The sequence below is a fragment of the Trachemys scripta genome, chromosome 12 (assembly GCF_013100865.1).
Source record: "Trachemys scripta elegans isolate TJP31775 chromosome 12, CAS_Tse_1.0, whole genome shotgun sequence".
NCBI classification, from domain to species: Eukaryota; Metazoa; Chordata; order Testudines; family Emydidae; genus Trachemys; species Trachemys scripta.
In genome coordinates this window covers 25,584,283-25,610,723 of record NC_048309.1, presented here as the reverse complement: position 1 = coordinate 25,610,723, position 26,441 = coordinate 25,584,283, and the positions used below count along the sequence as shown (strand labels likewise).

General features: G+C 46.8%; 1 protein-coding gene across 1 annotated transcript; it reads right to left on the bottom strand.

Moving 5' to 3' along the window:
- Positions 1 to 1,103: 1,103 nt before the first annotated feature.
- RAB5IF (RAB5 interacting factor) lies at positions 1,104 to 13,181 on the bottom strand. Its single transcript, XM_034787379.1, has 4 exons — positions 12,964 to 13,181; positions 7,441 to 7,544; positions 4,647 to 4,776; positions 1,104 to 3,009 (listed from the first exon to the last, which is right to left on the bottom strand). Exons 1-4 carry the CDS (start codon positions 13,096 to 13,098, stop codon positions 2,968 to 2,970), a joined length of 411 nt encoding a protein of 136 aa, XP_034643270.1. The 5' UTR covers positions 13,099 to 13,181; the 3' UTR covers positions 1,104 to 2,967.
- Positions 13,182 to 26,441: the final 13,260 nt, after the last annotated feature.

The following is a 26,441-nucleotide window of genomic DNA, read 5'->3' as shown; positions in this document are numbered from 1 at the left end:
TTGCCATGACGGCTAGTCAGATTCACTCACAAGTTAAATCCAATGGCATCCCACGCAAAGGGCCAGTTGTATTTACAACTTCAGTAACTGGAGCCTTTTTACCTGCATTTTCAGATGCCCTCCAAGCCAGGAGCCAGAAACGTCTTTTACAGTAAGACCAGCCTGTTTTATTACCTCCATGAAGTCCTAACCCATCGCTGCAGTGGCCTGTTGGTCCTTCCATAGGGCAATCCAACCCAGTTTTAGCCACCAAGAGAGATTAAAACAAAGAAATGCCACAGAGCTGAAAACACGTACATTTTTTAAATGGAGAAACAGTGGTCAGGATGGGCCAGTGGTTAGGGCTAGCATGGGAGACCCAGGCTCAATTCCCTACTCTGCCACAGACTTCTGTGTGACCTTGGGCAAGTCACTTAGCATCTCTGTGCTCAGTACCCATCTGTAGGATAGGGATAATAGCACTGCTCTACCTCACAGGGGTGTTGTGAGGATACTTCCACTAAAGACTGGGAGGTGTTCTGGTACCACAGTGATAGGGGCCAGATGAAGTACTTTAGATCTCATTCAGTCCAACAGCAAGGTAAGGAGATGGGCAGAGTCATTCTCTCCAGCTCCTATCTCCTCCACTCAGGATGATAAAAAGGGACAGTTCATAGGGTCAAGGATAGCTATGCACCAATTTACACTACGCAAGTTTTATAGTGGTGCACGGAGTCACAAACATATTGCACAAACCTGGGGCAAACTTACAGAGAACCTAGTCTGTATGGCTCCCACAGCGCTTCTGTGCCCAGCTCCAAAGTGCCACCAGAGCTTGCCAACCACAGCACAAGAACCAGTGTGATACAGGGACACAAGGCTTGCAGTGAGGGAAATGGTCAGTTCTCGTTTCGTTACCAGTGAAGATGAGGCTTTAAATCCCAGCGGCCGCCTTGCCCCTCTGGAGGGTATATGTCAACCCTGTGACACAGATCCAAGAGACAAAATTATACACGATGGGCTCCAGATCAAGATTAGTGGTCACAAATAAGGGTATTAAAAAAGCCCCATGCTCCCAACATTCTATAATACTTAGAAGACAGAGGATAGAAGCCACACAACTGGTTAGTCAGGTGACATTTAATAGATTGCTTTCAAGTATACAATGGTTTATTTTATTGATGGGTGGGGATAATTAAGGAAATGCACAAACTTATGATGATAGCAAAGAATAACTTAAAACTAGTGGACAGGGCATTTCTCAAAGGAAATTAATGCTTACAGCTGAGGAGTAGAAAATCATAGCAGGGTTTAAATCTCACACACACACACGAGAGCAGCACATTTAGGAGTCTGCGTGAGATCATTCACTTTTTAAACTGGCAACTCAGACTGCAATAGCAGCAAGCCTCAGCTCCTCTTTTTCCACAGCTCACCAGGACTAGTAGTTAACCATCTTTCCCTTCCCAAAGTAGATATCCTCCCTATTAAAGTCTGAGGGGAAATGAATGGGAAACTTTCCTACTTTCAGCACTGAAAACAGTTATTTAGGTGCCTAAACTTTATATGCAAACGTATGAATTCTGGGTTCTTCAGCTTTCAGAAGAGAGGAACAAGGAAACAATGTAGGATTTCAACAAGAGAATATTAAAAGTAGGTCGAGTTCTCACCATAAGGCAATCTTGGTACAAACCTTCCCCCAGTTTATCTGAACTATAGGTTAGAACAGTAGGGACTATTCTACAACCAAACCACACAGTGGCACTGCTTCCTGAAGATAACTGCGAAGGCAGAACTGTGCATGATACTGCTGTCAATACAAGTTGTGAAAAGAGAGATAATTAAGCATTTTAGAGAAGTAAACAGCCCCCAGCTTACCTCTGTGGCAACACCTAGGAGCAGCTCAAAACTGGCAGGATAGCTCAGCAGTGTCTGGTTTAGATGGTGCTTTGCTCAGTAACATGAAGAGACCAACTCTGAAATCTGGAAGCCATCTGCTCCTGGGAAAATGCCTCTTTTAAAAGAGTTAGTAATTCTGCATCCTGACATTAGCTGCCTCAATTGTACTTATCTTTAGTCTCCTGCATTTGTCAATGAAGAGAATTTGAATCCCGTTAACTAATATATACACACTATAAAAAAAATAATAAGATTTTAAGCAGATAAATTCAGACATTTAAAAGTATGCCTCTGGAATTATTTTGTCCATCTAGACTACTGAACTCTGAGGTAGGCTCCGGGAATTGAGTTAGTAGCCCTCTGGGCTAGCAGAAACATGATGGAGATCCTAAGCATGATGAACACTGTTTACAAGTTAAACATTCCCAAAGCAGATCACTAACTCTCCCCAGCAGAATTATGTAAAAATCCATGTCTTTAGCCAAGAGCCTTTGAAAATTCTGGTGATCAAACGATTCTAAATTTAAAAAAAATATGGTAACAATAGTCATTTTACTCAAATAAATCACATCTTTAATTATCTTCAAAGAAGCCAAGGGCAACCATTGAACTCCATGTACTACTTGAATGCTGCAGTGTTCTCCACTGAAAGTAACTTAAAGTGACTGCTGTTTTAAAACTGTATGTCTGAAGGACAACAATGGAAGACAAGTCACAATTTAATGACAGATTTCATCCAGTGGGTGAGGTAACTTACACAAATTAAATTAACAGATTCACCCTTTAGCACACAGGAGGTTGTTACAGTTATTGAATACAGTCATGGAAAAAGTTCAAAAGTTGAATAGTCTTGAACTGCTTTCAAAAATTGTGATGGCTTTTAAAAAAGTTCCAATAAGCAACACTTGTATAAAATCAAGACGGACTGGCTTCTCTGTTAGGGGAGCTGGGGCTGTTCCAGGGTCCTCGGACCACTGGTACAAAAAGGTGGCTGATTTTCATCTCCCACCAGTCCATTACAGGCTCTGATTTATTAAAATGTTCTTGGATTTACTGAAGACCGGAATGGGAGGCAAGGGCTGCAGACTGTCAGTCGTAGTGGATGGCAGTGTAAAAGATTATCCAAACAACCTGAAGAGGGGACAAACAAGGAGAGAAAGTGAAGATTAATCAAGCCCCTGTGGAAAGGTTTCAAACATTTACCGCCCTCCCCATTATCACAAAAAAGAATGAATTTTTCAATAAGCCGTGCTAGTGCTGTGAGTGGTGCTAGAGCACAACCACAAACAGAATCCAAGGTGCAACTCCATGGGGTAAGTCATTTTTACCATCAGAAATCCATCACTGTTTTCAGTAAGAGGCCCCTCTACTGGACAGGAAACTAAATTTCAACTTTGGGGTCACTGCGGACAACTATAAGGAACGTGACATACCTCAGACTGGTGCAGTCTGCCATCTGATTGGCTTGGAGTCCTATCATGCCCCACAGTGAAGTGACACCAAAGAATCTATGCCCGCTTCAAAACACCCCCAAATGGGATGACAGGTATTTTTGGGTGGGGGAAGAGGGGAAAGGAGGGGGGAATGCATAAAAGAAAAATATTTTAAAGGTGCAGTATTACTGACTCAGAGATCCCGAAAGATAAGGGCAGTGAATTCAAAATAACAAATGCCACGGCTCTAGATTAAACCCTGATGGAGATGGGGAGCAGATTTTAAAATTAAAGTTGCACTGCCATCATCATAGAACCATAGGGTTAGAAGAGTCTAGTCAAACCCCCTGCCAAGATGCAGGATTTGTTGTGTCTACCCCATCCAAGACAGATGGCTACCCAGCCTCCTTTTGAAAACCTCCAGTGAAAGAGACGGCCTTGTGGAAGCTGTTCCATTGTCCCACTGTTCTTACAGTTACGAAATGTTTCTTGAGATTTAATCTAAACCTGCAGTGGTTTGAACCCATTGCCTCTTGCCCTGCCCTCTGTGGCAAGAACAACTTTTCTCCATGTTTTTTATGGCAGCCTTTCAAGTATTTGAAGACTGCTACCATGTCCCCCCCTTAATCTCCTTTTCCAAACTAAAGATACCCAGTTCCTACAGCCTTTGCTCATATGGCTTGCATTCCATCCCTTTGATCTTTGCTGCTCACCTCTGGATCCTTTCCAGTTTTTCTACATCCTTTCTATACACTGGTGACCAAAACTGGGCACAGTATTCCAGCCGAGGCCTAACCAGCACTGAATAGAGTAGTATCATCACCTCCTGTGACTTGCAACCAAAAATCGCATTTGCTTTTTTTGCAACAGCATCACATTGCTGACTCATGTTGAGGTTGTGATCCACCACAATCCCCAGATCTTTCTCAGCAGTGCTGCTGCCAAGCCAGTTATCCTTCTCTATTTGTGCATTTGGCTTTTCTTCCTTAAGTGTAACACCTTACATTTGTCTTTGTTGGATTCATTTTGTTGTCTACAGTCCAGTTTTCCAATTTATCAAGATCCCTCTGAATTTTAACTCTATCCTTCAAAGTGTTGGCAACCTCCCCAAGCTGTCTCATCTGTATGTTGAGAGAGGGGGGAACACTAAGAATTAACTGACCTTACAACTGCTAAAGTACAGCCTTTCCCCTTGCTATGAAGTTTCTGCCCCTTAGCCCTCCCTTACCTAGGATTCCATGGCACGTTCCTACTCACTCATATCTCATCACTACTACTCCACAGACAGTAACTGGAGCAACTGGAAAGAAAGTGAGGAGGAGGGGAGGGAATTACCAAAAACAGTGCAAACGATGTCATGAATCCTTCTTTCGTTAGCTCCCATGTGCCTCCATACTCCTCCTCGTCTATCTGCTGAAAGCTACTAAAATAGAGGTACAGGACGCCAGCATTGATCAGGCAGAATCTGGGGACAAAGATATTAGGAGCCATCATTTCCAAATTACAGGATAAAACCATCTAATGATCTAATCAACATTAGAGCCAAGGAGTAGGATGTTCTCCTCCTGTCCCCAGCTTGCTAGAGGCTCCAGTTCAAACTCTTCTACCTTCTGGAAAGAAAGCATGTAAGAGCAGATTCTCTCCAGTGCAGGGAATGTTAACTCTACCCACTTTTTTCCCAACCTGTCAAGTGCTGGATCTACAAGTGCATCTATAGTCTGGCTTCATATAGTTGTAGCAGGGAATGAGTTCTTAGCCAAACCTAAGCTTACCGCCATCACACTCTGCCAGTAGAGCACAGATTTGTGGCCCTATAGGCAGGGATTAGTAGTTAAATGCTCAGGAGACCACCAGCACAAAAGCTAAAACCCAAGGACTTAAATACAGTATCAATCTCTTGGTCTCAGCACCAGTTAACTAAACCCAAGTCTAACAGAGCTCATCTCACCCTAAAAGACCCAGGGCCCAATCTGCTGTTTCCCTGTGACCGCACTTTATTGCCTGCTAGGCTAGTGTGCAGGTGATCCCTACAATCAGGTGCAGCACGGAGACAGCCCTGGACAGGCCAGAGGGGGAATCTAATGTGGCCTGGGCAGATCTGTACCTTGGACATTCTGTGCTCCTGGCAAGTGCTAAGGGCCACCGCAGCTAGGGTGTAACTTTGGGCAACCATCAGCCTGTCCCAGAGATCACACAAGCTCCAGTGCAGAGTTAAATCTGGCCTCAAGAGACTCAGGATTGGGACAACCTGGGAAGTGAAAACTTGCCTTCAAACAGTGCACTTCTTGCAAGGAGAGTTGTGTGGGATGAGAGGAGGGTGGGAAAAAACTGGAGCTCTGTGCCAGTTGCTCTTAAAAGAGAACATGCACAACATTTACCAGAGAACCTACAATAGTCGTAGTTGCATTAACTGTATCTGACACATTAGGAAACTGTTAAACACAAGCTCTCCAGTGTGGAAGATTCCACTGTTTACCAAATATCAGCTTCAGTTACTTTATTAACCTTCCACACAGGAACTCATTTGCTCAAACAGCTGGGAGACACACTGAACTAGTAAGTGAACAAGCAAGAACACAGTATTTCTCATCTGTTGTTAGTGTCATTTAGTTTTAACTATTTATAACAGGGACTGAAAAACAAGCTCTCCAGTGGTTAATATAAAGCTTTCCCTGGGGCTCTCACCCCTCAATTGCTGCAGAATTTAAGGTTTCAGTAACACAAAAAGTGTTTCTAGCCCTAAGAGTTGTGAAGATAATCTTCAAGATGCAAAATGATACAGCGTTTTCTTCCAGAGGCTGCAAACAGCCTCAATGTCTCTGCTGCTCGGAGCTTTCTCAGGCGGTTTCACAATGGTATTAACAAGACTAGTCAGGTTCAGTGCTACTATTATGAACGACGTGAGCAACAATGCAACTCTCCAGAATTGTATCAACGTCACACTGCTGCTGCTGGGAAAAATATGAGCACCAGCAGAAACAGGCACTGGAGAAGACACCCCCTGTGGTCAAAAACAGTCTGAAAGTGTAGAGAATCAGAGACTATCTTCTTTCCCCCTGCCTTCTTGCAGCAGCTAAGATGTCAGAGAGGGGAGGAGACAGAAAACTTCCCTTCCAGCACTTGGAGGGCTGTAAAGGTTTAAGTTTTTAAAGACATCAACTAGCCACAGGCAGATAGAAATATGGAGTCCCGCATCGGAACTGAGGGACAGCACCCCATATGAAATCCCAGTACTATTCCTCTTCAACACCTAGAGCACCGCCTCTGGTACCCCTCCCATTTCTGTATTTACTTCTGTCTAGCAGGCTTGGTCCTTTAACTCATAGGTGGCTGGTAAACTTTCCAAACCCTGTTATAACATTTTTAATTAATTAGTTTGCTCACTATAACACTGTGATGCCTTTACTCAGAAGGGAACAAGGATCCCATACATCTAGGCAGATTAGAGGTTTTATTATACATATGCATGGATATAAATATATAAAAAAAAAAGTTAATTTTGGATGCCCCTTCCCCTTACAATGATATTGAAGGTACAGATTTTGGTAAAATAGTATCTCTCATGAGAGGGACGAGAGAACAGCAGAAGACCCCCAAGAATGATGTTTTGCTTGTTACAGTTTACATTTTCTACTGTTTTGGAGAAGGATTTGATTTCAGAAGGAACAAACATCCCTAATGGGACTGTACAGAACACATTCTGCAACAAGGGTACTCAACTTGGAAGATGCAAACAATTATCGGGGTCGTAACCACCCTGCCTTTCCCATACGGATCCCAGTTACATGGGACGGAGGTCCAAGTATGGGGAAAAGGCATCATGGTATGGAAAATATTCAGAATCACTGCTCTAAAAGACAGAAATTGGACATTTCTCCAGTAAGTCCGAGATGTTTTTAAAGTAAAAAAACCTATTCAGAATAGAGGGGTGGAGGGAAGAGTTACAGGTGCCAATTGGCTCATGAGGTCACATGATTTATCCTTTGAACTATGATACAGTATTTAGAGGAAATGTCAGATTTCAATGCATTTCCAGCACCCTGCTGCTTTAAAATAGACTAGAGATATTGTGACCTCCACATCTGAAAAAAAGAAAAATACATGTCAGATAAGAGGAAAGAAACCTTACATTGCTATTCCCACAAATCCCTTCAGTGGAACTACGCCCCAGATGACTCCCAAAATAACTGCAATGATCTGTCGGAACCAGTAGATCACGTCTAAAAACTCATCCTGAGGAGAGAGAAAAAACAGCAAAGTTTGATATCTCACATATAATATGTAGTTTAGATAAAACATTTATAAGAACCCCTCATGCAACTAACTTGGGGAAAAAAATCAAGGCTCTGAACACAGATTGCTTTTCAAAAGAAAAAGTATTTTAAGAAACAATATATAAAGTATTTGAAAGTAGCTAATGGCAATAGATGGATCCCACCCCTCTCTCCTTTTCTAAGTTATGGCTTCAGTTTACTGTGTGTCCCACCAGTGGGAGAACTGAGAACAGATCTTTAGTCCATTTGTTTTAGAATTAGATATTAAAAATGTTCGTAGCTCCAACTTTTCAGCTATTTATATTCTTTGCCAGTTTTAAAAGCCTACATCATTCTTGAGTTCTTTCCCATCACCCACAAACAAATGTTGCCGGAAAATCAGCACTCTCAAGCAACCACAAATGACAGAAACAGGTGTGTATGAATCATGGAGATAAAAAAATCATCATCAGCAAGGAAAGATTTTGATTTTGAGTCTCCATGGGACTGTTAAAAAAAGGAGGAGGGGGAGAATCAGTTATGAAAAAAGATTTAAAGTTCAATTCTATTCCAAAGAGACTAAAAATGGCACCTACTTAAACTGCATCCCATATCTGTATTCAGAGTCATACCTGAATAGCTGAGTGACAGTAATGTATAACTTTCTATTCCTGTTCTCCTTGCAGAGATCATGAAGCTATGAACGTTTGTATTCTATTCTGCCACATACTTCAAATCAAAATTCAATTCTGCTCTCAAATACACCTTTGCAACTTCACTAAAGACAGGGAGCACTGGCATAACTTAGGACAGAATTTAGCCTACAGAATTTTTATTATGGGGTTGTAAAAGGTAGTTTGGGTTTCCACACTTCCCAGCATCTCAGCTTGTTTGAAGCCAATCAGGTAAAATAATGCATTAACATCCTCTCTCCATGCACTGATATTATACAGAAATCAATTTCTCCAAAAAGCTCAATATTTCTTATTTGAATGATGCAATCTTCATCACCAATTCACCTTCTATCATGTTCAGAGTCTATATATATATATATTTTTTTTTAAAGAAACATTTGCACATAGAAGAAAGATGCTCAGGTGACTCCACTGTGGCAGCATCCGCAGGAGCTCTAATGACTCCTTCGCCGTGTTGGCAGTGGCACCTCAGAGAACTCCTTTTATTTGCACAATAACTGACAAACAGCACTGAAAACTCAAGCCCTGCTGATTGCGTTGTTACAACAAAAAGGTCGGAGTCACAGCTCGCTTGTAGCAAGAAATGCAAAAATGTCACAATTTCAGCTAAAAATCACAGCCCACATTCTTCCAAATGTATTGTTCTTTTTTTTAATTGCTAAAATAAGTATCTGATTCAAATAGAAAAAATACTACTATTGATTTTTTTTTTAATGTAAAATTATACTAAGGCTTATTTTAATAGGAATGTGTAACATGCCTAAATTACATGGTTTTACAGGTTTTCTGTCATCTCCAAATACAACTTTATACAAACAGAAAATAACTGCTCTCGGAGTTACGAAAGCAGCCCTACATTATTTACGCTCTGCTCCCATTTGGAAAATCACATCTCTGACTCTGCAAACACATATGCGGGAACTTAATTTACACATGCAAGTAGTTCCAGTGACTTCAGAGGAACAATTTATGTGCTTAAAGTCAGGTATATGCATCCATTTTGCAGAATCCAGGCCTTAATGTGTTGTTTTAATGAAAGCTGAAAGAAAACCACAACGAATTATTGAGTAGCCATGACATTTATAATTGAAAAAAATTGCAGAAGAGTTAAGCAATGACAGACACTCAGGGCTTGTCTTCACTACGGAGCGCTGCTGCAATGGATGCAGTGGCATAAATTTAGAACGCTCTCCCATCAATTTCTGTACTCCGCCTCAATGAGAGGCAGAAGCAATGTCGTCGGGAGAGCATCTCCCATAGCGTAGTGTGAACCCTGCGGTAAGTGCATCTAAGCTACGTCGACTTGAGTTACGCTACTAACAATACAAATTGCATAGCTTAGATTGACCGGCAGCGGTAGTGTTGACCTGTCCTCAGACTCACCAGTTACGCTGTGCTACTCCCCAAATAGCCCAGCTGGATGACCATCATCTTACAAGAGGTAACTAACATTTGGATGTTTCCTTTGGCTTATTCCTAGTTTTGATTTTTGGGTTGTGCAGGTAGAAATTTTATTTAACTCTAAAACCGAGTCAATGAGCTGAATCCTGCTCTTAGTTACCTTTGTATAAATCCATAGTCCACTGTGGTCAATGCAGTTACTCTGGATTTGTACTGGTGTAACAGAGTAGACTTTGGTCCTCTAAATACGTAAGTTGTAGAACTCACACTGAACATTTGTAACCAATTACATTCTAAGACCTGTACAACAGGAGCAAATAACTCTTTTAAACCAGTAGTCTAAACAAATGATTTACATAAAAGGGGCAACTGCACTGAGAATATGAAGTCGTATTCACTTGGGACACTCACAAGGTGACAGTAAGACTAGCCTGATGTACAGACAGAGCGCAAAGCAAAAGGAAGCTGGAGATCTACTTATATCACCGCCACAGTATCTGAGCACCTCACAGATAATAAGTTCATCCTCACAGCACTCCTATGAGGTAGGAAAGTATTACTCATTTACTACAGATAGGGAATTAAGGCAGAGAAAGATTAAATGATTTGTTTTACAAAAATTATAGGGGAACTGTCTATTTTTGCAGTAGAGATGGTACACGTGACCAAATGAAACTCACCTAGCCTAAGGTCTGGTCTACAGTTTAAAAATTTGCCAGTACAGTTATGCCAGTCAGGAGTGCAATTTATCCCACTTCAACTGATATAGCTATGTCCTAAGGTAGACACAATCATACCAGCAAAGAAGGCCTTCTGCCTGTACAGACTACCCTGTTCAGGTACCCGGTTTAAGCTATACTAACAAAGTAACTTTTGCTAGTACAAGCCGTCTCTCCACTAGGAGGGTTTGCCAATATACCACTACTGCCAGCAAGCATTTTTAAGCCTAGACAAGTCTACAGCAAGCACTAGAGCAGAGGTGGGCAAACTATGGCCCGCGTGCCATATCCAGCCCACGGGACCGTCCTGCCCGGCCCCCGAGCTCCTGGCCTGGGAGGCTAGCCTCTGGCCGCTCCCCCGCTGCTCCCCCTCCCTCAGAGCCTCAGCTCGCCCTGCCGCCAGTACAATGCTCTGGGCGGCAGAGTTGTGAGCTCCTGGGGCAGCGCAGCTTCAGAGCCCAGCCTGACCCCGGTCTCTGTGCTGCGGCGTGGCAGCGTGGCCCGGATCCAGCTGGGCGGCGTGGCTGTAGCGCTGCCAGCCACTGGTGCTCCGGGCAGCGTGGTAAGGGGGTAGGGAGCAGGGGGGTTGGATAGAGGGCAGGGGAGTTAGGGCGGTGGTCAGGTGGCAGGGATGTGGATAGGCGTCCAGGCGGTTGGGGGGGGGGGGAGAACAGGGGGTTGAATGGAGGCAGTGAGGAAGGAGGGGGGGTGGCTGGGGCAGCAGGGAGCAGTCAGGGGACAGGAAGAAGGGGCGGTTGAATGGGGCAGGAGTCCCGGGGGGGCCGTCAGGAATGAGAGGAGGGGTTGGATGGGGTGGCAAAGGTCCGGAGGCGGTCAGGGGACAGGGAGAGGGGGTGTGTGGATGGGGCAGATAGGAGGTGGGGGCTGGGCTATGACCCCCTCCCCTAACCGGCCCTCCATACAATTTACAAAACCTGATGCAGCCCCCAGGCCAAAAAGTTTGCCCACCCTTGCATTAGAGGCTACATCTATGCCAGAAGTTTTCTGAAATCTTCCCACTGTTCTTCTAGCACTGCTGTAGCATTATCAGCACCAGCAGGAGGGCCAGTGTAGACTAGCTACTGACATTTTTTACTAGCATTGCATGCTTCAGAACTAGTCTCAACCACCATGCAATACTTATCACCTTTCACAATGAGAGGCATATGTGGGAACGTGTTATCTTTTATTGAACCAACTTCTGTTGGTGAGAGAGAGAAACTTTCAAGCCTCACAGAGTTCTTCTTCATGTCTGTGTGGCTCAAATGCTTGTCTCTCTTACCAACAGAAGTTGGTTCAATAAAAGATATTACCTCACCAACCTTCTCTCTCTCTAATATCGTAGGACTGACATCGCTACAACTACATCTCATTGCAATAGACGTGTACGGAGAGATTTTCTTTTAACAATTTCCTTCCTTCCTTCCCTTTTTATGCATGCAAAACATGAGATTGCTTGTTTGTGTGTGATGTTAGGTGCCCTATTCAGTAGGAATCCACTACCTGCTTCTATATCATTCCAAAATCTCAGCTTCCTTCCAGCTCACACCATTCATCAGACGAGGCTCACTGATAGAGTCAGGACAGGTCTACGCTTAAAATGCTGCAGAGGCAACGGTGCAGCTATGCCACTGAAGCACTTCAGTAAAGACGCTACTATGCCAATGGCAGACTTCTCCCATCAATAGTTAATTCACCTCTATGAGAGGCGGTAGCTATGTTGACATAAGCCCTCCAGGCAACAGCATTGGTTAGGTTGGTATAACTGCATCATTCAGGGGTGTGGACTTTTCACACCTCTGAGTAACGTAGTTATACCAATATAAGCTCATAGCATAGACCTGGCCTAAATTAGCACAAATTAATTCACAGTATCCTAAAGAGCAGCGCAGGTTGGAAAATGCCTTTAGCTGTTTGCATGGGAAGTTTTATAGCTCCAATTATTAAAGAAAAGTTACGAAATCAGCACGTAGACTGTCTCCAACACAGAGCACTGCAATTTCACCCCAAGTCTCTGTGCCTTAGTCTCACAGGAAAAAAACGACTAGTCTGATTTCAGAAAAATACTCAAATAGGGTTTCTGAGGATGTGCCAAACAAACTGCCTGAGAAAAACATTTTTAAAAGGTGTCGAGTATCAAAGGGGTAGCCGTCTTAGTCTGGATCTGCAAAAGCATCCGAAAAAGTGGGTATTCACCCACGAAACCTAATGCTCCAATACGTCTGTTAGTCTATAAGGTGCCACAGGACTCTCTGCTACTTTTAAAAGGGCTTTCCCAGCTCATGGGACTACAAGTATCCTCAACCCTCCCACTGCCCGTGGGTGACCTCATGAGGTGGGCAGCAGCAGCACCTCCCAACCCCCACAGGTGACCCCCAGCAGGCAGCAGTAGCCCCCCAACCCTCATGNCAACCCTCCCAGCACCCACAGGTGACCCGAGCGGGCGGCAGCAGCAGCAGCCCCCCAACCCTCCCAGCGCCCACGGGTGACCCCAGCGGGCGGCACCCACCCAGCGCCCGTGGGGAGACGAGCACCACCCCCCGCCCAGCCGGGCCGGGCCACCCCGCGCGGGCCCCGGCCGCACCTTGTCCTCCCAGGCGGAGTCGCTCCGCAGCGCCTTGCCCCACACCGAGCCGCGCAGCGCGCCGCCGCCGTTGGCCACCAGGTGCTGCTGCGGGTGAGACAACGGCGGCTCCTCCTTCCGCCGGGCGCCGCTCATCTTCCCCAGGCCCCACCACAGGCCGCCCCGCTGCCCTCAGGCCCCGCGGTCACTGCCAGGGAAGCGGCGCACGTGACGGCCGGCTCTTGGGATCAGCCAATCACATCTCTCCCTGCTGGGGAGGGGCGGGGCTGAAACCAGACTGCCCTCTATCGCACGATGGGGAGGGTCCGTTGCCTTCCCTACGGCAGGAGGGAGGGGTCATTCTGAAAAGCGTTGCTGCTATTCCCTGGAGGGTGGGGCCTGAGAGCGGGAGACAGGAGCTGCAGAATGGGGCGGGGCTTTGGGAAGAAGGGGGAGGGGCTTTGGGAAGAAGGGGGAGGGGCTTTGGGAAAGAGCAGGGGGGACCTCTGCCCCAGGGAGGAGGGGAGCTGCAGGGGGATAGGGGGCAGATGTCCCATTGAAGAGCCCAGAGTCCCTCTGGAGCTTCCCATGCTCTCTGGTCTCCTCTGGGAGCTGTACTCCATACAGGGGAGCCGTCCCTCTGGGGTGGGGCATAGCCACAGGTTAACCCCCCACAGCAGCTTCTCAGATCTACTACACCTGCCAGCCTCTAGCGCTTCCCCTCCAAGGGCCTCAATGCACAGAAGAACAGAAGAACAGACATACTTGGTCAGACCAAAGGTCCATCTAGCCCAGTATCCTGTCTTCCGACAGTGGCCAATACCAGATGCCCCAGAGGGAATGAACAGAGCAGGTAATCATCAAGTGATCTATCCCCTGTCGCCCATTCCCAGCTTCTGGCAAACAGAGGCTAGGGACATGGGCGCCGACTCCATGGGTGCTCCGGGGCTGGAGCACCCACGGGGAAAAATTAACAGGTGCGCTGCACCCACCAGCAGCCAAGCTCCCCACTCCTCGCCTCCTTCTCTCCCCTCTCAGCACGCCACATTCCTGCTTCTCCCCCTCCCTCCCAGCACTTCTCACCACCTAACAGCTGTTTGGTGGTGCTTAGGACTTTCCGGGAAGGAGGGGAAGGAGCGGGTACGCGACGCACTCAAGGGAGGAGGCGGAGAAGAGGCAGGGCAGGGGTGGGAACTTGGGGGTTGGGGGTGGAATGGCAGCAGGAAGGGGGCAGGGCTGGGGTGGAAAAAGGCGGGGTGGGGCGGGGACTTTGGAGAAGGGGTGGAATGGGGGTGGGGTGAGGGCGGGGAAGAGGCGGGACCCGGGGCGGGGCCGGGATGGTCAAGCACCGGGGCAGAGGGGAAGCCAGCGCCTATGGCTCAGGACACCATCCCTGTCCACTTCATAGACACCAACCGTCCCTCCCAACAAAGACTCTTCACAGGGCAGGCAGCACCAGTCGTTTTCCTGGGAGGTGGCGAGGAAGTATTTGTGAGAGATATGGCAATATCTTTCGGATATCGTTTTGAATTAATTTTAAATAGCTTTGGGATCCATGGCATTATAAATGCAAAATTTATGTATTATTGTGGGATTGCAAGTAAATTCCCTAGGGGAGACACATGGCTAGTGTATACCCTGGGAGGTGTTCAGAGCTTCAAGGGACTATTTTAAACAATGTGCTATGCAAGAGGGAACTTTTAGGACAAACAAAATTAAGTGGCTTAATATCTTGGGGGAGGAAAATGCAAATGATCACATCCAGACCCAACCTTTTAAAGCTACACCCTGAGAAGAGACCCACTGTCTGACTGATTACCTATTCATGGTCTCTGAAGATCAAAGAAGGTCAAAATTGGGTTGCCAATTTTGGTTAGACGCATTCCTGGAGGTTTTGTCACATGACATAATCTTTAATTAAAGATTAATCTTTAATTCCTGGAGACTCCAGGACAATCCTGAAGAGTTGGCAACCCTATCAAAAACCCAAGCTATATAAAGGAAAGGTTACCTATGCAGGGGCAGCAGGTTTGTATAATTTTTGGTGGTGCCCAGAACGGGTCCAAGTTCCACCCCCCCACACACCTGCCTAAGGCTCTGGGAGGGAGTTTGGGTGCGGGAGGGGGTTTGGGGTGCAGGCTCTGGGAGGAAGTTTGGGTGTAGGAGGGGTGCGGGCTCTGGGATGGAGTTTGGGTGCTGGGTGCAGGCTCTGGGCTGGGGCAGGGGATTGTGGTGCAGGAGGGGGTGTGGGAAGGGGTTTGGGGTGCTGGATGCAGGAGAGGGTTTGGGTGCTGGGTGTGGGCTCTGGGAGGGGATTTGGGTGCTTGGTGCAGGCTCTGGGCTGGGACAGAGGGTTGGGGAGCGGAGCGTGGGGCCGGACCAGGGATGAGCAGTTTGGAGTGCAGCAGGCAGGCTACCCCAGGGCTGGGGGGAGTCCTCTCTGGCCCCCAGCCCTCTCCCCGCCGGCAGCAGTGAGCTCCGGGGGAGAGGGGGAGGGACCCCCCTCCCTAGCCCCCCGGCATGACACTCACCCAAGCCCCCCCAGGCTGCTGCCCAGGAGGTCCAGCCAGGATAACACCCCCCTGGAGTCGACTCAGAGTCATCTGCCTCGGGGGGTGGCTCCCATGTACCTCCTCACCTCCTCCCTCTCCGCAGGCGCAGTAGACACCTCAGCCTGCCCCAGCACTACTCCCTCGTAGTCAGCTGCGGCAGCGGCCGGTAAGGGAGCGCAGCACGGAGCTGCAGGGGGCAGCCGCCCACTGCCCAGGGTAGGCAGAGATGCTCGGGGGAGGTGCACAGGGGCGGCAGATGGGGCCGGGGGAGGTGCGCTGAGTGGCAGGCAGGGCCGGGGGAGAGACCCGGCCCAGAACATTGATGGAGCCGGGCCCCCAGACCCTGAATTTGCTGGAGCCCAGGCACCGCGGGCCCATATAACTTGCTGCCCCTGAACCTATGCATATGTGTTCTTGTTCTGATAAAAATGCTGTTATGAAGTTGTAATCACAAAACCCCTGTGTGAGGTTTGAATGACTGATCACCTACCTGAGCTCTTGTTGGAGTTGGGGGTGATCCCCAGTAAGCTTATTAGCATGTCTGTAATTTCTTTCATTGTTTTTAATATGTTTTCTCTGTAAGGCTTTCACCTTAAGAATAAATATACTTGCTTAGACAGGGCTTATAACTGTGGCAATTCCAGTGTTTATAACCTCTGGAGAGAAAGCAAAGTGCAGATGCTTGCCATTTAGGCAGTCTGACTTGCTGGGGTACTTGCCATCTAGGCCGGGAACTGTGCACCCTGGAAATGTCCCTGTCAGGAGGGAGAGAGATGTGGATCTCTGGCCAAGAGAGGTGAAGGCTGAGGCACTGGGAGTGTAGAGTGGATGTCCTTGCTGGACCACAAAGGGGAAATGCAAGTGCAGTTGCCCTGAACCATGACAGTATTATTTATCCCTGTTTTACAGATAGAGAAGCTGAGGCACAGAGAAAAATGATTAGCCCAACGTTACACACAGCCACTGGCAGAACCAGTAACAGAAAACAGCAATACTGACTCCCAGTCCTATATTCTAAACATTAGGCCACGTTGTCTTCCCTCTACAGCCGCTATAGGATATTCAGGAGAATCCCCATAGTTGATTTACACTGTTGGGTAATTTGGAGAAGCAGAATGTAGTTTCCTACAATTCAAGGGCAAGGCACCTGCGTTAACACTCCAGTTTTGATATAAAGTACCCAGGGGTTCTTAAGAACCACAAGCAATCAGTTGCCCAGTATGATGTGCCTTGCAACAGATGACACCTCTGACAGCAGCACTCCAGCAGCACCTATACAGGTTATCTGAGGAAACAGAGGACAAGTATGAAAAATACTGAACCAAGCTTATTCTGAGGTATTAAGAAGGATGGTCTAGTGATTTGAGCACTGAATTATGACTCAAGAGACCTGGCTTCAATTCCTAGCTCAACCATAGACTTCTTGTGTGACCTTGGGCAAGTTGCTGTAAAATGCGGGTAGCACTTCCCTATCTTACAGGGGTATTGCAAAGATAAAATCCCTTAATGATGGTGAGGCACTCAGGTACTAAGGTGGTGAGGATCACATGTGTGGAGAAATTTTTTTAGGGGACAACTCCCCACAATGTTTATTTGTATTACAAAATCCTGCGTTTATATCACTGTGTATTGTCTGTTACATGACTGTTACTTGAAATGACACGCATTTAATCTGATCAAATGTTTCTTAGTAACTCCTTATTGAATACAGGACTTGAGGCACTCAAGAAGGAATGTCCTTTAAAATAGAAAATGTGGGGTTAGTCAAAAGGAGTTCTGTCTGTGTCCCAGTTAATTCAATCAGACACCCATGCAAACCATCTGAGGCCTGCAAGGCACATTCCAGCTCCAGAAATCATGCTGTTGGTTGTATCTGCAATTAAAACAATAATTTGAATATCAATTGGGTCCTAATAACTCAGCCATTATTATATTATATTCCTGCGTTATGAAAGCAGCAGCATTAAGCCTAAATCAGGTGTATTTCTCACGAGAAAGTGAGCTGAGAATCACTTTAACTGCATCCCAGTGGAATAATGCGGGAATAATAAACCATCCTTGGCTGACCTATATTATGGTTGATTCAACTGAAGATTCTCTTTAGGATGTACTCTGCATCCTCAGGCAGTCATAAACGAGGCTGATAGAAATTGTGGGGTGGAGATGGATAGCAGACTTACATATGAGCTGAAAGCTATGTCCACAGCCATGGACCAGACTTGCATGGTTTGGGTTTGTCATGACAAGGAAAAGTGCTTGAGTTTAGGTCAGGTTTAGCTCATACATGCATGCTATTCCTCACCTTAACTTGACCTCTTTTCCTAGTAGAAATGTAGGGTAACTGCGAGTGATAAAGTGTTACCCTGCATCTACACAAGGAAAATGGACAAGTTTAGTTCCAACTGAGCTAGCACATGGCAGCTAAGCCTGGTCCAGACTCAAACACTTTTCCTAGTCAAGACAAACCTTTTAACAGAGAGGTGTTTCTCTGATACCTGAATCCAAATGTCAAACCTTAAGGGCGGACTGGGGATGTGATCTGGCCCTGAAGCATCTAAGTATGCTTTTCAGCTCCAGCAAACCATAATTTGGTGACCAATGAGAGCAGCTGAGCTAGCTCAGAGGGTTTCACATGCATCGCATCTTTGCTGTTGTTAAGGCTTACTAGGTTTGGGGAGGAGAGGGGCCCTATTATACTTGCTTTTCGGCCCATAATGGAGTATGCAATATGTTTATAAACTGTATGGATGGAGAGAGAAATGTATATGGTTCTTCCATTGATCTGCTTATATGAGACTCGTCACCATACTGTCTGAAAACCTCACAGCACTCCTGGGAGGCATGAAAGACACACAAAGTCTGTGTCAGGCCTAGGAATGGAATCCAGATCTCCTGAGTTCCAGTCTGGTACCTTGGCCATGAGATTATCCTCCCTTCTTTTAGCAGGCCTACCGGTCTAACTCAGAACAAAATGTCCTACTGGACTAAATGGTCTTGGGGTTAAATCAGAGGACTAGGAGTTAGGAGAGCTGAGTTTTATTTCCAATTCTGCCAACTGCTTACATTGTGACTTTGGGCAAGACATATAGAGTCTCTGTACCTCTGTTTCCTGATCTGTTAAATGGAGATGATGACACACATCTGCCTGGTTGACTGCTGGGAGTTACTCTCCCACTGTGACCTGTGCATTACTACTATCGAGCAGAACCCATTTGTCCACTAGATGGCAGGAAATTTACATCTTTAGCTGCTTGTTCCGCTAACTGCTCTGCTGTCTCACCCTGGGAATTTCTTTCAGCTGGGATCAGACATGCAGTCATTAGAGTAAAAGATACCGTGGAGTCTGCAGTATTTGCTTAAACTATAATTTACCCAGTGAGAAGGAAGCTGGCTATACCTCTGCCATACAGATCAATTAAATGGAGTAAGAACTGGCTAACTGACAGATCTCACAAAGGGGATGTCGACAGGGAATCATCATCATCAAATGGGGGTTTTCTAAGAGGGTTCTGCAGAGATCAGTACTAGGCCTGATGCTATTCAACATTTTCATTAGTGATCTGGATGTAAATATAAAGTCACTCCTGGAAATATTCATGGGTGACACAAAGATTGGTGGAGTGGTAAATAACGAGGAGGACTGGGCAGTCATACAGAATGATCTGGAGCGCTTGGTAAGTTGGGCCCATTCAAACTAAATGCATTTCAGTGCAACCAAAATGCAGAGTTTTCCATCTAGGAACCAGGGCTACAGGCCACATCTACTGAATGCGGGACTGTCTCCTGGAAAGCAGTGACTTGGAAAAAGATTGAGGAAGCAATAGTGGACTAGTAACAGAACATGAGATCCCAGTGCACTGTTGAGGACAAAAGGGTTAACACAATCCATGGATGTATGAACAGGGGAGGAGTGAGTGGGAACAGGGAGGTGATTTTACCTCTGTATCCAGCGGTGGCAAGACAGATACTGCAATATTATGTACAGTTCTAGTGTCTACATTCTTAAAAGGATGTTGAAAAATTGGGGAGAGTGCAGAAAAGAGCCACAAAGGTGATTCGATGGCTGGAGAAAATGCCTTATAGTGAGAGACATCAAGAGCTCAGTCTGTTTATTTTATCAAACTGAAGATTGAAAGGGGACTGGATTACCGTGTAGAAATACCTTGATGAGAAGAAAACACCGGGGTACTAAAGGGCTCTAATCTCTCAGAGAAAGGCATATGAAGAACCAGTGGCTGAAAGCTGAAGCCAGATAAACTCAAATGAGAAAACTAGGCACATTTTTAACAGTGAAGCTGATTAATCACTGGAACAAACTCCCAAGGGAAGTGGCAGATTATACAGCACTTGATGTCTTCACATCAAGATTGAATGACCTTCTGGAGGATGCTTTAGCCAAACACAAGTTATTGGGCTCAATACAGGGATAACTGGTGAAATTTAATGGCCTGTGTTATAGAGAAGATCAGATTAGATAATCTAACGATCCCTCCTCGCCTTAAACTCAGTGAATCTATAAAAACAACACTGCTTTCAGGTCCTATTAAAATGCCAAATATAAAAGAAATGACAACGCTGATCTTCCTACAGGTTCAGGCAAATTAAAACCATCCCCCTGCATTCTGTGTGATGGCCTCTGTGTGCTGAAGGAGCTGTAATAATACAAATTGGAACAGGTCAGAAGCTCTTTGATGATTTAGGATTAGAGGGGGAAGGACAGAGTGTGCCAAGGCTGCATTGGCCACTTGCCAGGAGCCCAAAGTGTACCTACATTTTACCATAAACAGGTGCACATAACTGAGATTTTTGCTTCCCTTTGTAGCGTCCTTGAGAGATGAACAGAAAGAGCTTTGTGTTTGAATTCACCAGCCATAAGTATGTTATGCGTAGGGTGCTCAGCTGTGGAACAAGCTACCTGGGGGCGGGAGGGTGAGACTGAACCAAAAATGATCTGTCCTCAGTGCACACTGCTAAATATAGGAATTGCCATATTGGGTCAGATCCAAGGTCCATCTAGCCCAGTATCCTGCCTCTGACAGTGGCAGGTACCAGACGCTGCAGAGGAAGGTGCAAGAACTGCACTGGAGGCAAATGTGTGATAATCTGCCCCTACACAAGTCTCATCCTGGTCTCTAATAGTTAGATTTAAATGCACCTGTCCACAATGGCTTTCCCACCCGAGCAAAGACCAGGCACTTCCAACACTCCCCATAGTGACACAGCAACCAAAGCATCCCAGTCCATACGAGAGGTGAAGAGCAGAACCCTCTGAGGCCCTCTGTGGAGAATGCTATGCAGATCTGAACCTTTGTATTTAACTCCTGGATACTCTGTTGAGAGGCCCTCTATGGATACTGAGGTCCTGAGCACCCAACCTCACCCAGCTGGGATGCTAAACGTCAATACTGCACCACTGGTTTGCTTTCTTGGTGTTTCTTTTTGTCCATCCACCACTTGTTCAGGCGGAGAGAGACAAGGACATAAAAGGCCAGGCCAAATTGTGAACCCAGGGCCTGATTTGCCACAGCACAGTGCAGGGCCAGCTCCAGCTTTTTTGTCACCCCAAGCGGCGAAGTGAAGGGGAAAAAAAAAGATAAAGCAACGATCGGCAGCACTTCGGCGGCAGCCCCACCACGCCGCTTCATTCTTCGGCGGCAGTTCGGTGGCCGGTCCTTCCCTCCGAGAGGGACTGAGGGACCTGCCGCCGAAGACCCGGACGTGCCGCCCCTTTCCATTGGCCGCCCCAAGCACCTGCTTCCTTTGCTGGTGCCTGGAGCCGGCCCTGGCACAGTGGAATCATGCCATTGACGTCAGAGGAGTTAGACCAGCACAGAACCTCTGGAACACAGGAGGCCCCAGGCCCCAGGGTATTCTTATGCTCACATCTTTCTCGTGTTCCTGTCCGTCTGTCTCACCATCAGAGAGGCCCTCCAAGCCACCTGCCCATCTTCCCTGCTCTTCTCTGAGCTAAGCACGGTTTAATAACTGATTGGACTGCTCAGGTCTTATGTGCACTGGTCTGTTTTGGGGGCACTCCCCGCCCTGCACGTTTGCACACACACACCCCTCAGTTCACTAGCAGTATTGCAGCTCCACCAGAAGCAGCAGCAGCAGCAATAATCCCTAGCTCTTATATTGTGCTTTTCACCTGTAGTGTGGATGGGCCTGAGGTGGCTGCGAGAGCTTTACTCCTGTGTCATCTAGGTCTGCTCTGAACAGGGCTCGGTGACATGGTGATACAAACACTGGTGCCTTCTCTACACTCGTGCTTCCGCCTCTCTGGCTACTACCTGGGGAGATGCACCAGTGCCAGTGTAATGCTGGGGGTTTGCTCCACTGAGTGTAGTGCAGATGCACAAGTAGGGCACTGCCCATCAGTAGATCTCATAGCAGGTCAGTACCATTGTCCCCATTTTAGAGATGGGGAAACTGAGGCACAGGGCGGCAAAGTGACTTGCCCACAGTCACCCAGAAGGACAGTAGCAGAGCCAGCAATAGAACCCATTTCTCCAGTCCATTGCTCTATCCATGAGGCCACACTGTCTCTCCATGACATTGGCCCATCACCCTCCTGATTCTGGCCTGTCATTACTGTATATTTTGCAACCGAAGTCAAAGCAGTCAGACTTGTAGCCTGGAGAACAGAGTACCTTCTGTGCAGATCAGAGAGGAAAAGTGGCCCTGTGGGCCAGTCCTTAAATCCTTACTCCTGTAAAACTCCCCAGGAAGTCAATGGGTGTGTTGGAGTAATGGCTTTGGGCCAGGCCCTGTGTTTACTGCCAGTCTTTCAGGGTCTTTTCTGGCTGCCCTGGCTTCACGAGAAGCAACAGGATCTCTCAGAATGACCAGTAGGTGTCAGCATCAATTTTCATTTTCCCTAGGATGTTTTTAAAGCCAGAAGCGAATGTTATAGAACAACCACAGGACAGAGCTCAGATGTAACCAAGGCTCTGCAGTGGAGAGAGATAAAGTCTGGATCGCAGAGTTGCTGGCCTGAGCAGAGGGATAATAATGACTAACCACCCTCTGGCTCTTCCTGCATCAATCCCCCACACTGCAGAACCATTGACATTCAAGGGCAACATTTCCTGGAACTCTTCAGGCTTTTCGGAGTGTTTCATTGATGCTTCTCCTGAGGGCCGTCCATCTGCGATCCCTGGCTCATCTTCCAGCCATGCCTCTTTCATGGGAAAGGATACTGTCGAGCAGAGCATTGAATGGTTTTCATTTGTCATCTGCTTTCCCTCTCCGCAGTTCCCTGTGCTTTGAATGAAGCCGAAAAGAATCTGTTTGCTTTTCTTTGGCAACAGCTTCACCATATGGGGCATGAGCCAACCAAAGGCTGCCCCCTCGGGCTGCAGTCCCATCAGACTTTGCACGGAATTCAGCATCAGGCCTTGTCATTGCTTGGCTAGGAAGCCTCCAAAGAAAACCCAGGGTTTGGCAGGAAGTGGTTGTAGTGAGTCAGTGAGCGGGGCTCTTCCCGGTGATTCAGTCAGCCCTGAATCACTGGCCCTGTGTGCTGGAGATGGTGTCTTTTGTCTGAGACATAAAACACAGGCCCCCATCGCTGCTCATTAAAGAGCCAATGATTTGGGTTTTTTTGTTTTTTTTTACTGAGCGGGGTGTCCTATCCACATCCCTATTTATTTAGGTAACTGCATTTTGCTTCTCTAAAATTCCCCTGGCAGTGTCAACTGGATACAGTACTATACTATTCTCATGGATTTGTATTAAGGCAGCACCAAGAAGCCCCAGCTGCGAGAGGGTCCTGTTGCACTAGGCACTGCACAGACACATCGTGAGAGACAGTCCCTACCCCAGAGAGTTTATAGTCTTACAGCTCCGATCCAACAGTGCGTGGGTGGCCTTGCTGCAGACAGGCAGAGTAGCATTGGTGTCAATTTCAAAATTGGTGGTGGGGGGGGAAGAATCTAAAAACAAACCAAATCTCAATAGCATGTCCCCCCTGCTTCCCACATTTTTCTACTAACTCTAGTTCTGGCCCTATGAGGCACTGAGCATCCTCCACTTCCATCAGAGTCAAAGGGAATGGAGAGACCTGCAGCTGGCACGGATCAAAACCAACAGGCCTGATCCAGCAAAACCTCCTGGGTGCCATCTCAATGGCCGTACCCCTTGTTGTGGGAGTTTGCAGGATCGGGCCCCACATTCATCACTTTCAAAATGTAAACCAGTCTCTAGGGTTGAACGGTTGGGGTTGCAGCAGAGCAAGCCAGCCAACAGGAAGGGAATGTGGGTGACAAGCTGCTGCCATCTGGATCTGAGTCTGCTAACCACCAGCTTCACAAACCCTGCCAGTTCCCCTGAGCTGTAAACAGGAGTGATGGAGCCTGCAATGCAATGGAAAAACACATCAAAATCAGGTCAATTGGGGCAGGACTTCTTTAGCGCTCCCCAAGAGCTGCCTTGGAGGCCTGGGCACCACAGCGCTCCTCAGAGGGGACACGGGCCTGTAATAACATTGCACATGGGCTGGAAATACATAGCACCAGGACCAAGTTGTCAGAGGCGGATTAAGGTTTCCTGGGGCCCTGGGCCAGAGCAAGTGCCCCCCATTCCTCCTGCAGCCCCACCCCCTTCCGACTGCTGCCCTACCCACAGCCCCACCCCTTTCTGTCCCTTCCCCGGGGGCGGGGCCAGCCCCTGTTACACTGAGGGTCCCCCCCCCATTCCACCCCCACACACACTGCAGCTCTCTAGTGGTCAGATCACTAAAAGAGGTTTATGAGTAGGCCTGGAAGGATTAGGTTTTTATTGGTAAATGTTGCTAAACGGGAATTTCACAGTGTGCCCGATGAAAAGATATTTCTATCTATAATAATTGAAATTTACAGATAGGCAAAGTCAGAAAAATGAGAACCTTGAGAACCTATAAGAGTTTGATTTAAGGATGTTCAGTTTGTATATTTTGACATGTGATGTTGACAATTTGTCGTAGTTGTTATAAAACTAACTTTTTTAATCTCAACGTCTACTCTCATTAAATAATTATTGTCTGACTCCCTCCCCACGTAATTTCCTGCAACTGTGAAAATGTAAATGGATACACATTTTAAAAAGTGCTTAAACCCCATAATTTTGCACAACTGTGAAAAATGATATCGATAAAAATTGGGGGGAAATGCTTAAAAATAAACATCAATATCTATCAACATTATTTTAAAAATGAATTCTGCCAAGCCTGTTTATGGGTCTACTACTGCCATCAAGCTAACACACCTGGTCCATTAACTCGAGCACTAGAAGCTTTCGGATCCAGACATTTCAAACAGGGGCATCAATGCAGTTACAACAGGAATATATAGCTGAACCAGGTGTTTAGCACAGCTAGTAATGGAGAGACACGTGCACATAAATAAGACGTATTTATGTACCTCTACGTACTTACGTGGCATTCTTCATTGTAGTGTCTCACACACATTCATGGATTTTATCTTCACATCTGTACAATGCAGGAAAACATTATCCCCTTTGTACAGATGGGGAAACCGAGGCACGGGTTAGTTTAAGTGATTTGTCCATGGTTTCACAGGAGATGAGTGGCTGAGCTACAAATGGTACCTGGATCTTCTAAGCCCCAGTCCTGCGCCCTATCCACTAGGTCATCCATCCTCTGAGAGACCAGCATGAACATGGAGAGCTATATACTGCAAATAAAGACAGGCTGCTGACCTGCTAGGGAGCAGAAAACTTTCTTATCAGTAGAAAAGCCTTTTCTACACTAGGTTTCTTTGCTCCAGATTTCCTATTGTTAGCCCCAGTGGTTCAACTCCCTTGGAGGTACCAGCAGTTTCAGCACCAATATAGACAGGGCATTGGCAACAGCCAGCATTTTAACCACTGTGTTACGTAATAATAAGAATACCTACCTCTTATACAGCGCTTTTCATCAATAGATCTCTGAGTGCTTTACAAAGCATCATTGCCATTTTACAGATGGGGAAACTGAGGCATGGAGCAATACAGAGACATGCCCAAGGTCACCCAGAAAGCCAGTGGCAGAACTAGGAAGAGCCCCCAGGTCACTTAAGGCCCCAGGGTTAGCTAGGGAGGTCACCCATCTGGTTTTAACATGGGCAGTCTTCTTTTTGGGTTGCTTGTCCGCATTCAGTACTCAGACAGAACTGGACGTGGTGTTGTCGGTATCGGATGGGGGACACCATTTTAAAAAGCACGTTGCTCTGCCACCCCCACTAGCGTGACTTTGCATGCACTGTGTATGTGAGGTCATGCCGCTGGGGAGTGGGTGTCACACTGGCTGGGGAGGGCCCATGCCATTCATGGAAGTACTGGAACATCTGGTATTCCGGGAATGCATAAGGTTGGAGGACTTGGTGCTTTAACTCCCGATAGACACCAGGAATCTTGTCTATGAGGAAGCTCACAGCTACTCCACTCCCAGCGTGTCCCAGCAGGAGTCGCTGCAGGTAACAGAGCAGGAGCATTAGCTGTGGGGCTAATACAAACCTGACCTTTTCTAAACAGCACCTTTACTGTGCAAGGAAACAGCTGGAAGAACCTGCACGCTAACTGTACACTGGAAATACCTCTCCGAGCAGCGGGTCCTTTTATTTCTGGACCTTTGTTTAAAAGTCCCGTACCAAAAAAACAACCTGACATTCTCCCTGCAAGCCCCTTATAAAGGAAGCTGCATCTCCCCCAAGGAGTTGGGCTCTCACTGCAGAGCATTGCTCACCAGGCTGCAGGCCCTCTGCTGCTTTTTCCGTCAGCATTTCATCTATATAAGGCAGAATCATCTCTTTCCCTGGAGCCTTCTCTCTCTCCCCCCCTTGTTCTCATATCCCAAACTCCAGTGTCCCACAGCTGGGCTGCTGCCACACGCTCGCAGCATTCTTTTGCCTTGTATGGCCAAATCCTTGGGGGTGGGTGGGAACAATTTAGCTAAACTCCATTCTCCATTGG

Bases quoted from the DNA above. Each gene is read 5' to 3' on its own strand.
- RAB5IF (XM_034787379.1), bottom strand. From the start codon at position 13,098: ATGAGCGGCGCCCGGCGGAAGGAGGAGCCGCCGTTGTCTCACCCGCAG. The intron at 7,545-12,963 runs GTGCGGCCGGGG...CTCTCTCCTCAG, and splicing joins ACTCCGCCTGGGAGGACAAG to GATGAGTTTTTAGACGTGAT. The intron at 3,010-4,646 runs GTAATTCCCTCC...TCCCCTCTTCAG, and splicing joins CATCGTTTGCACTGTTTTTG to GTTGTTTGGATAATCTTTTA.